General features: G+C 42.3%; 1 protein-coding gene across 2 annotated transcripts in view; it reads left to right on the top strand.

Annotated features, from left to right (window-relative positions):
- Positions 1-14,592, top strand: part of DNAH9 (dynein axonemal heavy chain 9) — a gene marked incomplete at both ends in the record, with an annotated part of 338,928 nt that overhangs the window by 301,114 nt on the left and 23,222 nt on the right. For both annotated transcript variants that reach the window (XM_081272229.1, XM_081272228.1), the window contains 4 exons: positions 2,136-2,263; positions 6,087-6,314; positions 11,203-11,394; positions 12,515-12,706. In XM_081272229.1, coding sequence (XP_081128355.1) covers positions 2,136-2,263; positions 6,087-6,314; positions 11,203-11,394; positions 12,515-12,706 — 740 coding nt within the window. The remainder of the gene's footprint in view (positions 1-2,135; positions 2,264-6,086; positions 6,315-11,202; positions 11,395-12,514; positions 12,707-14,592) is intronic.

Genomic DNA, 14,592 nt, shown 5'->3' with positions numbered 1-14,592 from the left:
CAGGAGGAAGATGCAGCACACTATGAAGAGATTAAATGGTGTTTACCATGGTTCCAGGTGACACTTCCATCTGGAGAGGTGGAAAGAAGGTCAAAAAGGGAGAGATGAGTCACACACAGGGGAGGCAGGACATGAAGCCATAGTACAAAACAATATGACCGTGACAAGCCAAGAGAAGATAGCTATCAAGAAGGGCTTGCTCATGACCCAGAAGATGTCTGGAGAGGCCTCAAAGGCGGAGGTGGAAGGACTCTGCAGGTTCACCCCACACACCACGAGACTCACATGTGATATGGTCACATGTGGCTGCTAGATGAGTCAGTGAGAGTCCCATCAATTTTTTCCCTTCTCCATATTTCCAAGACCCATTTCTCTCTTCTCAAACTTATTGTCATGCCTCAGGCTTAGATTGATGCAGATTGATCCTGGCTGGGCTTTACCGTGATAGACTTGCCCTCACCCATGACCCCTCCAGTCTGCAGTTTTCAAACTAATCTTTATTAAGCACCTCTTTCCCCATCTCCTTCTCTTGCTAATAAAGAGAATAAATGGGCTCTTTTGTGAGCAGAAACGTCACAGAAGCCATCTAATAATCCTAGCACCTTTTATCCTGGTATTTTCTCTGGTATTACTTGTTTATCTCCCCAGTTCTAAAGCTGACATCAGACGCACTGCCACAGAGGATTTATAGCGTTTAATAAAGGTATTTCTTGGGTTCATCTCGGTTGAATCTATAATAACTATTTCTCAGTACAAAAAGTCATCATCTTGCTTGTCCTATATGGTTGAAGGAGAGTCTATACATTTTCTTTTCACTATTTAAAAGAAATATCCAATCTTGGACAAGCATCAAATAAGGTCTTCAATTTTTTCTGAAAGTAAATCTTTTGAGTACATATTTTGAGTCTTTTTTTTTTCTTTTTAAATTTCTTCTCTTTTCTCTCACCTACTTCACCTTCTTAGAAAAAAACAAATTGCTCAATGATTCCTTCATGGTATTACACATCTTTATGACTCTTTTATCTAAAGAATAGCATATAATTTCTCTGAAATTTATTGGATTGGACTAATAGCTAATGTGTAAACAAAATTGTTCCTCTATATTAAGGTGATTCTTTTATGTTAGGTATTCCTTGGCCTTGGAGAGCAACTCATGGACATTGGCCTTGCTGCAGTGGTACAGTTGTGATTTTTTTCTTTGTATGGTCATTCCTTCACTATTTCCAACACCAGGAACCTTTATCAAGATAACAATAAAGCATCCACATCTATGTGTCCAAGCTCCTACTTGTCTTGCTTCTTGCCTCCATTTCTCTAATTCTTGCAAAATAAAATGAGATGATTTTTTTTCTGTGTTGTGAATAGTAGGGGAGGAGATTAATATGATGTAAAGTCCAGGAGGCTAGAATTAACTGAATCCTGCCCCTGCTGACCACACCTCCCAATAAAGTCCCAAGGAAGATGATATATATATATATATATATAAAATCAGAGGATAAATCAACCCAGAAGGAACCACACCCACATCTTGCTTTTGGACCCTTTCATATCCTCACTCTGAAGGTTTGTAGATCGAGGCCCAGGATCCAAAAGGAAGCCACAAAGTAGAGATCAGCATCCAAAACCATTCGTAGGATTCAGTGAGGAAGGAGGGGTAAAGTGATTTTTTTATATGAATCATGCTTCCTTTTATCTGGGATTTAAAACCTGAAAGATGAGTGTGGCATGGTGGCACACACCTATAATCCCAGTGAACTGGGAGACTGAGGCAGGAGGATCACAAGTTCAAGGCCAGCCTGAGCAACTGAGTGAGATCCTGTCTCAAAATAAAATAAAAATAGTTAGGGATGTGGCTCAGTGGAAAATCACTCCTGGTTCAATCCCCCAGCGTCAGGAAAAAAGATAGATAGATAGATAGATAGATAGATAGATAGATAGATAGATAGACAGATAGATAGATAGAAGACAGTTATGGTCTCCCATGAAGACAAAAAGTCAATAAATGAGGCTCAGATATGGGTTCAAGCACTCCTGAGTTTGAAGGGTGATATGGAAGTATGCCTTTCCTTATGAACATTAGACACACAGATAATTAGACTCAATAAATGATAATGCCAATTCCATGCTTCTTTTAGGAAAGAAACTCGGATATACATTCAACAACCGGAACTTTCACAATGTGTCTCTGGGACAAGGACAAGAGGTAGTGGCTGAGGCTGCTCTGGATCTAGCTGCCAAGAAAGGCCACTGGGTTATTTTGCAGGTATGGCCCCTAGCCCTGATCTGGGTCAGTCTTGTGTGCCTGTTTGAACTTCGTCCCCAAATCTCTGCATTTCTCTGCACACTCTTACCCTCTCGCCCACCTGTCCTTCCATACCAGTGTCTCTTTTTTCAATTCCCTCACTCACTACGTCCTCTTCCCCACATCATCTCCAGTAACTCTTCTCCCCACTCACCTGCTCTACCACTGTCTCTGGCTTAACTCGTTCTGCTTACAAAATAAAGTGAATTTCCACTTTGATGCACATTCAGAAAGTTGGCATTAAGTTGAAGGCTTGGTGGCTGGATTCTTTCAGTTGAGGATCCCTTCTTCTGCATTGGTGTTACGTATTAGACTCTCATACCTACAAGTGTGACTAGAACCACCTTCGCTGTTTCTTTGAGAGCTCGTGTTGGTGTTTGGAAATCTAGAATATCTATTGCTGGTAATTTCACCAGTTACAAGAGGGGTAAAGCTGCCACTCTTCTAGCAAAGTTTGTCCTCTCAATCCTCTTTCATGCAATTCACATGGATTCTGAGGCTGCGGCAGAAAAAATGGTTTATTCCTCTTTTCTCCTGTAGCACTCTAAAATCACTTTATTCAACCATCCATTGCTATGTTGGATGACATGATTTATTATATGATTTGCCCCATCACTAGGTTTCCTTAGGGAAAGTGATGTTCCTTATTTAATTTTTATCGCCAAGCTCACTGCCTTAAACATGGTAGATGTCCGACCCAAGCCTGTTGGGTGAATCAATAAAGGAATTAAAGAGCTAGACGCAGTGGTGCATGCTTGTAATTCCAGTGGTTCTGGAGGCTGAGGCAGGAGGATCACAAGTTCAAAGCCAGCCTTGCAACTTGGGGAGGCCCCTGAGCAAGACCCTGTCTCTAAATAAAATATAAAAAGGGCTGGGGATGTGGCTCAGTGGTTAATTGCCCCTGAGTCCAATCCCTGGTACAAAAAAAAAAAAAAAGAAATTAAAGAACAAGTGAAAAGACCATTCTCTTCCTGTCCTGGCTTTCACTTCCCTGCACTTTATCTGTCTCCTGATAACTCACCGCATCTTATCTTGTTCCTGAGTCTTCATCCTGTTATTTGTTGGGATCCTAGCAGCTGAAGGATCTGCCATTTCCTGGTACTCCTTTTTCAGAAGCTGTGGAAATCCCAGGATAAAACATGACAATTGCTTCCTCCCACAAGCAGGGAAGTGTGACCCCACTCTAACATCTGAGGTTCATTTGCCAAGAGACCCCATCCTGGGCACTGATGCCTTTGGAAACCCAGACATCAGCATGGAGTCTGATTCTGGGACTGCAGTCAGTTCTGCCTCCAGGGAGCCCACTCAGATAACTAGCAGAGAGTTCTCTCCCCCAGCACCTGCTGCTGGCCAACCCAGACTCCCATGTCTTGCGCTGATGTGGCTCCTGAGAGCTCTCAAAGGTCCCTCTTTAACCCTGCTGACTGGGCACTTTTAAGGAAAATCATTTCTCCCAATAAGTACCACACAATCTAGATGATTACCTTTTCCCCGTGAATGCAGCATTTTTTGAGTACCGACGAGATATGATCTGTCCAGACTGTGAAGTGGATCCCTGTTGGTTTATAAAATCTCTCCTAGGACTCATAGCTGCCCCAGTTTTAAGAATCTTCAGGTATAATGAACTAGACTGGACCAGAGTCCTATTGGACAGTGTCTCCAAGCCCAGGAACCCGAGAGAGTCTTTGAAAAAAGGGAAAACAGTTAACAGGTTCCTCTCTCAAAATGTGGAGAACACTCCATGATATCAGTAGGTGAATGGTGCTGAGACTCCTGTGGTTATAGAAGTTTTGTTTAATCCAGTGTTTTCCCCAGAGTATCCAAAATCTATTACCCTTTAGGAAATGCCGCTGGAGGATCCCACCCCAAAGGTGTCAGGGGTCCTCTTCTGGGGGAGCTGGCTTCTGGGGAGCTGGTGTGGGACTAAGGCTGGGGCTGTCTCCGGTCTTCCTTCCTGGCTATGGTAGCCATGAGCTTGGTTTCACAGACCCTAGTCATGGCATATCCAGGCCCCTAAACCTAGTAGGGCAGACTTAGATCCCTGAATCCACCCAGGCAACAGTGCTTCTTTCTCCTAGCCCTCCCTTCTCCTGCCTGGTAGAGAAGTTCCCAAAGAAGCAGCTAAATTGAAGCAACTGCCACTAATAGGAACACTGGCTCTCCAAGTAGCCCACTAACTTCTCTGCTCCAACAGAGTGATTATAAATGAATTTTTAAACAAATTTTCATTTAAAAACCACTACTAACCCTCACACAGCCTTTTACAGGATAGAGAGCTCTTTCAAATTCATTACCTTTGGTTATTTGCAGAAACTCTGTGAAATCAGTATGGAAAACATGATTGTCATTTCTCTTTCTATAGAGGAGAAAACAGCACTCAGAGACCAAATAACTGTGGTCCTAATACTGTTCTCAGTGCTGATCTGTGTATTTAAGGCTCTGCAAGCCTATTTCCTCCAATATTGATCGAGGAACTTTTATCTATCCATCATAATGAAACATATTGCAATGAAGCCAAGTGAGTATCTTTACCAAAGTGAGAGGTGCATTCGGCAGAGTGGTGCTAAGAAATAAATGTAGGTTTGAATAGGAAGACAAGCAGACAGACAGAGAGAAGAGAGGCTCAAAGACCAGCAGAGGAGCTTCAGATTGGAGTAGGGAGCCTCCATGGGTCTTAAGCAGCAATGACTCAGTGTGTTTTAGAAAGATAAGTTTGGCAACAATTAACAGAATGGTTTGAAGTTGGGGAGAGACGACTCTGGAAAGCTAGCTAGAAGAAGTTCAAATCAGTGCCTTTCAAGTTTTAGCACGGGTACAAATTACTGGAGGATCTCATTAAAATGCGCTGATTCAGTAAGTCTGGGTGGGACCTAAGATTCTGCATTTCTGACTAGCTCCCAGGTAATGCCAACAGTGCTGGTCCATGCGCCCCCTTGCGACTCTGAAGGGTTCAAATATTGGCCTCACCTGGTAACTTGTTAGAAATGCAAATGCTCAGGCTCCACTCTTTTCTTTAATCTATTTTTAATAGCTCATTATAATTATGCCTAATAGTCGGATTCATTATGACATGTTGGTACATATCAGGCTCGACTCTTGACCTACCAATTCAGAAACTCTGGGGTTAGCCCCAGAAATCTGTGTTTTAGCAAGCCCCCCAGGGGATTCTCATGTGCAGCCAAGTTTGAGAACACTGTGCTAGAAAAGATTGACAGATGATAGGACTAGAAGGTCCCCATAACTGGACATCCCAAGACTCTTTCTGTGATGTGGGTTAAGACATTTCTGCTGTCGCAAGGCATTTGGTGGCACAACAATGTGGGTACACATAATGCCATGAAACATTTAAAAATGTATCCACTTAAAATAGTTGAAGTATTACGTCTGTTTTACCACATTATCATTGGTTCTTTTTAGTTGTACATGACAGCTGAATCCATTCGGACTTAATTATACGCATGCAATACACCTTGTTCTAATTCAGACCCCAGTACCTCTCCTTCCCCTTCTCTCCCCACTCCCAGCTCCCTTCCCTCTGTGATTTATCTGCTATTTACTCATAGTTATTTTTTAAAATTAATTTCTTGGGTTTTTTAATTTTTTTAAAAAAAATGTACACAATGGTGAGACTCACCGTGGTATATTCATATATGTACATAGGAACAACATTTTTAAAAACTGTGTTAAACTGAAGCCACGTGCTCCTCTAGCTGCCTTTCAGATGACTGTTTACTGTCAATATAACTAAGCAGAGACCTGAATTGTGGGGTTTCCTTTCTGCCAGAACATCCACCTAGTGGCCAAATGGCTCAGCACCCTGGAGAAGAAGCTGGAGGAGCACAGCAATGACAGCCACCCTGAATTCAGGGTCTTCATCAGTGCCGAGCCTGCCCCCTCCCCTGAGGGCCACATCATCCCCCAAGGAATCCTGGAAAACTCCATCAAGATCACCAATGAACCCCCCACTGGCATGCAGGCCAACCTGCACAAGGCCCTGGACAACTTCACTCAGGTACTGCCCTGGAAGGGAGGGAGGAAGAGCATCCCACCTCACAAAGAGCTGATTCAAGTTGGGTGGAGAAGAGTATGCACCCGGGCATGGGACAGGATGCTGATTGGCTATGCACCAATGCTGACATGGATGAAATGTGTTCCCTGGGTGACTGGCCTCCACCCAGCACCCACTTGGTACAACCCAGCTCCGTATATCAGATGCACCTAGAGGAACTGAGCATAGGACCATTCTTTGGAAAATGGTGTGGGTGAACTTTCTGCAAGTCTACTGTACACTGATATTCCAAGATGGTGAAGAGCATGATGCTATAAATCTAATTGATTTACACACCTGTTGGTTAAACAAACCTGTTGGCTAAACATCCTGTCTTCAATCAGGGGAATGATGTTCTCATTCAGTTGATGTCACTTCCCATCTACATGCATCTTGAGTATCAAGGATTCAAATAATCTAGGTGTCAAGTGGTATGAATCTAGATTGGAATACAGCCACATGCTAGAATCTTAAAGTTGGGCCCCAGACCGGCAGCATCAACATCACCTAGGAACTTGTTAGAAATGTCGATTCTCAGTTACCACCTGAGTCTACTGAACCAGAAATTGGGATGGAGCCCATGAATCTGTACTTTAACAAGCCCTCCAGGTGTTATGCATACATGATCAAGTTTGAGAACTCTGCTCCAGAGAGACTCAGAATGTTAAGACATATGATTCAAAAACAGACTGCTACATTACTGGAATTTCCACTACTGGGGATTCCAAGACTTGTAGAGTGGTTATTTAAAGCCAGACCCACTATTGGTGGCTGATCCTGTAGCATCTGTGAAGTCTGCAGCTCAGGTCTTTTCCATCTTTTCTGGAAGGTGCCATTTCTTGTTGCTTCTTCTTAAGGGAATTCCACTTTCCGGAAAGGTGAAGACATAAAGGGCAAGGGGATGGGGTGTGGGGGGGGGAGGGGTCACCTTAAAGTTCATCCACCACACCAAACCTTATTAGAGTCTTAGGATAAGCTTCTAGGAGTTATCAAGGAGGTTTTCCTCTATGATGTCATCTTATAATAGCACCAAAGACACTCTGGTTTCATAGAAGCCATGCTAAAACTTATTGTCCCAGACAGGTCACCTAGGAACTGGAGATGGGCCATCCTGGACAGGACAACTGTTCCAGTTAGCCCAGTGAAAACCAGCAGAGCCATTGACCCCTTGGGGCCTGGCTTGGTTTACAATATGTGGCAGTCAGGAGTCTAACAGGATTTTATTAACTGCATGATACTCGCATAGCATAGGAGTCTCACAGTCCAATTTGGAGAAGGAAGATTCACAAAGTTCTGAAAGGCAAACTTACTCAGTATCCTTTTTCAGTCCTTTTTCCAACTCCACTCCAAACCCCACACATCATCTGGAATAGAGAACAAGAGGACATTACAAAGACATTATCAAAGAATTCAGGATATTCTAGCTTTAAGTTTTTGATAATAAACATCCTGCCCGACACATTCCCTTATCCAGGGAATTTTCTTTCTTCTCATTCTTTTTTTTTTCTTTTTCTTTTTTTTTCCTTAAACAGGCCTTAAGCAAACCTCCCGGATACTCTGAGCTAGAGTACAAAGGTTAAAACCTCTAAATTTTCTGGCTACATTTCACATAGAGGAAACATAAATTAATTTTATTAATTTTATTGGTGCATTAAAATTACAAATAAAACTGGGATTCATTTTTATATATCTGCACATGTGTCTAACATAATGAGGTCGATTTCATGCCCCAGTACCTCCTGTTTCTCTCCCCAATCCCTTCTTCCCATCCCCATTGTTACAGGTCTCCCTCCCTTTTTGGTTTTGGTTTTTGTCGTCCTTGTTTGTTTTTATTTTGTTTGGTTTTGTTTGGGGTATGGGTGATTAAAACTGGAAGTGCTCTTACTGAGCTACACTACACCCCCAGTCCTTTTTATATTTTAAGACAGGGTCTCACCAAGTTGCCGAAGCTGATCTTCAACTTGCCATCCTCCTGCCTCAGCCTCCCAAGTAACTGGGATTACAAGCATGTGGCACGGCTACTGGCAAAAAAAAAAAAAAAAAAAAAACATAAATTCTGAAGTTTTAAATCTATAGTCTTTCTTACAAGAGGTATAGCTGGTTCAAGCAGAGATAATTCCATCCTTGAAAGACACTGGATTGCAAAGCGATATGAGGGCACAAGATGCCTCTGAACTACACACATAAAAGTGGCAAATTGTATGTCACGTGTACTTTGGCACAATTCTTTTTTCTTTTTAATATTTTTTAGTTGTAGTTGGACACAATACCTTTATTTTATTTATTTCTTTTTATGTGGTGCTGAGGATCGAACCCAGGGCCTTGCACATGCTAGGAGAGCACTCTACCGCTGAGCCACAACCCTAGCCCATGGTAGAATTCTTTCTTTTAATTAAAAGTTGGGGGAATAAAAGTTATTAGGATGCAATTAGCCAGCTCTGTCAAAGGCTCCAATAGCACACCATTCTCGACTCTTCAACTTGAGGGTCTTAGGCAGTCAGGAGGAAGGCAGCAGAGCCTCACATACCACTCCTCTCAATGATTCGTGTTGGGCCTCAGTAGGATTATTATCATCTTTAGCCACACCTGGTTTTGGTCCTCCTCCACATGGGCCACTGTGTTTGAGTTTTCTCCCTGCAAACTGATTGTCTAATCTTCATCATTGGACAACTGAGAAATATATCCCAAAAGATGCTGTCTATTTCTTGTTATCCTGTTCCTACAACCGTTGATTTGCTCATCATTTATGGTCACCTTTAGTAACTCATTCTGAGAAAGAGAGATAGCTCTATGTCTATATTCACTGGTTACAAGAGTTTTAATTGCTCCGTTCTACTTTCATGAGTGCCCAGGAACAGAAGCCTCTATAACACTAACCCTGTTCCTTCAGAGCCCCATTCTAACCACCTAAGAGACAAATCCTAGAAATGAAACACTTTTTACTCCTGCTTCCCTGGTAGCCATGCTGTTTGGAGATGATGATTTTATTCTGGCTTTTATATGAATATGCCATAATCAGAAGCTTGAGCATTTTGATGTGTGATTTTTTTTATCTTTGTGCTTCAAGGCACTTTTCAGCAAGACCCAGTTTTTTTTTTTTTTTAATGTGTGAGAAGTAACAAATGAAGCATCCTACATGTCTGTAGAGAACAGCTCTATCCATAGAGCAGTTATTAAGTTTTTACTTGCACAAGGCAATGGCCTCATCCTCTGTACCAACTCTGACCTTTCACACCAATGCCTTTGTGACAAGCATGATGACTGTATCAGTCATCTCTTTATCACTCTGACAAAAAAAAAAATCTGAGACAATCAACTTATAAGAGCAAAGATTTATTTGGGCTCACAGTTTCAGAGATTTCAGTTCGTGGTCACTTGGATCCATTGATTCTAGGCCTGTGATGATTTAGAACTTCCTGGGGGAGAAGGCATGGTGGAACAAAGCTGCTCACCTCATGGCATCCTGGAAGCAAAGAGGGAGAAAGAGAGACAGGAAGGGGCTAAGGATGTGACTCACCCTCCAAGGGCACACCTTGAGTGCCCACTTCCTCCATCGAAACCCTACCTCCTTCCACCACCTCCCAGTAGCCCAGTTATAAACCCACCAATGCATCAATCCACTGATGATGTCAGAATCCTCATGATCCAGTCACCTCCCAAAGGTGCTTCCTCCAAACACTGCCACACTGGGGACCAAACCTTCAGCACATGAGCTGTTGGGGAACCATTCAGATCCAAACCATAACATTAACCAATTAAGGCACTGCAGAGACCCCACATGTCCAGAAAGAGACAGAAACTGTGTCCGTGGATTCTCCATGGGGAAATTAGATTCACCAAAACCCACTGTCCTGCCTTCTCGTCTGCTGCTGCCCATGTGAGCAAAGTCAAAAGACAGAGTCCTAGAAGAAATGCCAGGACTGAGCTAAATTCAATTAGTGGGCGACTTGAAAGTGTCTTTCTTGGGCTCCAGCTGCCACCTCTTGCTCCATCTTGAAAAGAAAATCTCACTTAGAGGATGTTATTTTTAATTCCAAAGAGTTCCAGGGTTCCCATCCTTTCATCCCTTAAAAATATAGGCATTTCCCCTCTGTAGCCACATTACCATCACCCTGAAAATCTGCTAAGCACAGCCTCATTGCTTCCCTTTAAACCATCGCCTGCTTCTATTTTCTTCCATCTCTCTCTTCTTTCTTTCTCCTTTCACTAACTAAATCTTTTCCTGTGCCTCCTGCTATTCAGCCAAGAGTTCTCCATATTCTGGTTTCCTCAGCCTCATGTTGGGTCATCCATGCTCAGGTTTGGGAGAGCAGTGAGGAGGTTGGAGATCACAGCCCTCCTCCATCTCTTGTAGTTCTAGTTCCCAACCACTCCCTCATCTTAGCCGTTCCTCCAGCAAATGAGCTAGGGATTCCTTAGTCACATAGGCAGCAATTACACCTACTGAGGCTTCATGATAAAGAAGAAAAGTATGGCAGGAAGGGAAGGTTTAGAGATGATACTGGGGGAGTCCCCAACCACACGCCAGTGCACAAGGACATTGTGGTCCACTACCCTGTTTTCTATTCATTATGCCAGCTAACCTCATTAGTACATCCATATCTGCAAATTTGAACTATAAACCAAACCAATTATAACCTGAATGTAAACCTTAACTCAAACTCAAACGTTAAACTAAAATCCAACCCCTCTACAAGTTCTCTCAAGTTTGTCCCCCACATATCTTCAGTGAAATCATCATCTGACTATAACTCAAACCCTAACCAGGATGAATCACAATTATAACCCCAGAGCCTGACCCAGGGAAGGGAAGCTGTTGTGTCAATATTGCAAACAATGCTTTTCCTTTCAGGACACTCTGGAGGTGTGCTCCAGGGAGACAGAGTTTAAGAGCATCCTCTTTGCTCTTTGTTACTTTCACGCGGTGGTGGCAGAAAGACGGAAGTTTGGACCCCAAGGTTGGAATCGGTCCTATCCTTTTAACACCGGAGACCTCACCATCTCAGTGAATGTGCTCTACAATTTCCTGGAGGCCAATGCAAAGGTAAAGGAGAGGGATGCAGGTGTAAGTCAGGAGGGTCACCTCTCAGTTAATATGTCATTCCCAGAGAGGCCTGTATCCTACGTGAGTGGGAAGAGGGGGTGTAGACCCCAGGACCAGTCTGAGACTGAGAAATAACATAATGAAATCAGAGGCGAAGAAGCTAGAAACCCAAACTAGTGACTCACGCCTGGTGTGAGTTGGTCCCATGAGATTTTGTCCGGGTACCCACCAGACCGCGATGTGTACTCACAGCATAACAGGTGGTCTATGGGTTGGCAGGAAGAGACCTCATACTTAGCTAATGTGAGTTCCCAATGTAATTAGCCAAGGATGAAGACCTTGTCTTGGGCATACAGCTCTTCACCCTATGGTTTTGCCAAAATTGAAGAAGGAACCAAATCCTTGCTATACCATCTCTTCTGCTGTTGTGATGACTCAGATTCAGGGAAAACTTGCACTAAAAATTGATGATCTTCCACTTAAAGGAATGTTCAAACCATCAAGTCTCTTCTTGTCCATGGATCAAACACAGCATCAGCAGGGCCAACTTTTTGGGGAAAATGAATCGGACCAACATGCCCTGGGAAATCCTTCTGCCTCCAGCCCCCTGGGTCCTGGGAATTCCACCTGCCCATATCACTATTTTTTCCAAGTGCCTGCCCACCCTAACTTTCATTTCAGTGAACTTATAACTTGTATTTTATTCACTTCAAAATTCTAAAGGGAACAATTAATCGTGTCATTAACGGCAGAAAATTGGAAAAGTTCCCTGGTCCTTGCTTCCCTCCATCTGACACTTACCTATTTAAAGCACTTCTAGGAAGAGCCTGACTTCAATGTCACAGTTAATGACCATGCGAGAGAGAAGGCATCTGCGTGAGGGGTTGGCACCTTATCTCTTCTTGCCCTTTGATATGTTTTCTCAAGTGTTAAAGTGATCTTAAACACTTAGATAAAATGTCTTTCACTTCTGGGCACTGAGGGTATGCAAATAAATAAAACGTTGCTCCTTACCTGAGGGAACATCCCATCCTGTAGCTTATTCTCTGTCCGCATGTCAAGCCAGCCCCAGCATCTGCGTGAGGATCTTTCTCTCCTTCTTTCTTTCCCTGTCTCTCAGGTACCTTATGATGACTTGCGCTACCTGTTTGGTGAGATCATGTATGGGGGCCACATCACTGATGACTGGGACAGGAGACTCTGCAGAACCTACCTGGAGGAATTCATTAAACCAGAAATGTTAGAAGGGGAACTGTACCTAGCCCCAGGGTTCCCACTCCCAAACAACTTGGACTACAATGGTTATCATCAGGTAAGGCTCTGCTCTGTGTACCCCATATCATGATGGTGCACACAAGGTCTAAGTAATCCTCCCATCTGCCCAACCTGATCAGGACAATTCATGTTGGGACATGGCTACAGGCTTGAGGCAGGGTCCTGAGAAGAGGGGCTTAAAGAGGTGAGTTTGTATCAACTTTGGTTATTCACCCCAAGTTTCTCTTATTCAACTTAAGAGTGAATTTCTGGTCTAGCCTCACATGAATTATAAAATTGAGACTTTAGAGATCTTTTTTTTTTATTCTAGTCATTTGATTCAATAATTCTATTTGTTGGGGCTGGGGTTGTGGCTCAGCGGTAGAGCGCTTGCCTAGCATGTGTGAGGTCCTGGGTTCAATCCTCAGCACCACATAAAATAAAATATACTGTGTTCATCTACAACTAAAAAATAAGTATTTTAAAAAAATAATTCTATTTGTTTTTCTTTTTTGCAAGTAGCATCTAAGACAGTTGTTTGGTTGTTTTTATTCAGGATATTGACAAAGTCATTATTATTTCAAGTAAGAGCTTAGCAAATTTTAAATAAAGTTTCTAACAGTTATTCTAAATAACTTTATACCCTCTGTGGACAGACCGCTTTCCCCTCCCATTCTCTGATGATGCTATGAATATAGGTATCCATATCCACATGCAGGAAAATAGTTCTCATAGAGATTTTTCTTACTGTTACTTTAGTTTTTCACATACTATTACTACAGCTATTTTTAAAACATTCAGCTTTGCCTGCTTAAACTACTTCCTCTGCCTTAGAAAACACACTCAAAGATAATTTTTGGAAAAAAAAATATTATTGCTAGATTTTTGAACATGCCTAAAAGACTCTTAAATTTACCAAAGTTTATACCAAACCCAAGGAAAATGCTGATCATAGAAGTATTAAGTTTAAGAGAGTTAATTATAAGTTATTTGATCCAGACAAACCATACCTATGAGAAGAAATTGAAAATAATAAGACTCATTAAGGAAAATAAGAGGAATTGGGTTTTGTTAGCTATCTTTAAAGGCAGCAAGGCTTTACCCAGGAAAACGGTGCAAGAGCATCCCCTAGTGTCCATGGGATAATTTGACAGGGGGCTGGAGCAGGGGATGAGCCAAGTGAGATAAGTGGATCTGAATCTTGTTTCCCTAGTAGCATGGTCTGTACATGTCCAAACAACTAAGCTGGGCTTTCGTTTCTTTACAACTCTCTTTCATCTGTGAGGGAATAGATTGTTGTAGGACATCAGGGCCCAGGATTGTCCTGAGTGCTGGAGGAAATACAAAGATAAACATGCAAATTTGCCTTTAACAATGAGCAATGTTTACCTAGGTGAGACGTCACTAACACAAAGTAATCATCAAAATCATATTTGGAGCGTAATGTGGGAGATTGTTTATCATTATTATAAACAGATTTGTGAAGGAATAGTCAAAACATCCAGAGGAGAAAGTGACCCTTACAAACTGAGCAGGATTTTTCAGGCGTCGCAGACTGTGGCCATTAGATGTGTTGTTGTTTGGGAGACTCGCTTTTTTTTAATAATGTTTTAATTGCAATGCTTTTCACCAGGGCTGTGAACTCTTCTGTTCTCAGCCAAACTTGCTCATCCAACACCCCAAATCACACTGACTTTGGGTTGCACAGTGCCACATATGTGTTAAAGCATGTCATCTCTGGTTAAGATAAACAGAGGGAAGAGAAAGAATTTAAAAGGAAGAGAATTCGTATCCTAAAAGACTTCAAGTAAAAACATCAGGGGGAAAAGATTTCAGGGATCATTTCTGCAGTTTGTGAAAATACCAGGGAGGTATTTATATTTTTAAAATACTATGAGAAGTCCTACGGAAACAAGGATATTTCAGTGAGCAGTGGAAAGGGCT

Source organism: Spermophilus citellus, assembly GCF_964194105.1.
Source record: "Spermophilus citellus genome assembly, chromosome: 17".
NCBI classification, from domain to species: domain Eukaryota; kingdom Metazoa; phylum Chordata; class Mammalia; order Rodentia; family Sciuridae; genus Spermophilus; species Spermophilus citellus.
The sequence above is the reverse complement of the archived record's forward strand: the minus strand, read 5'-3'. Positions and strand labels throughout refer to the sequence as shown.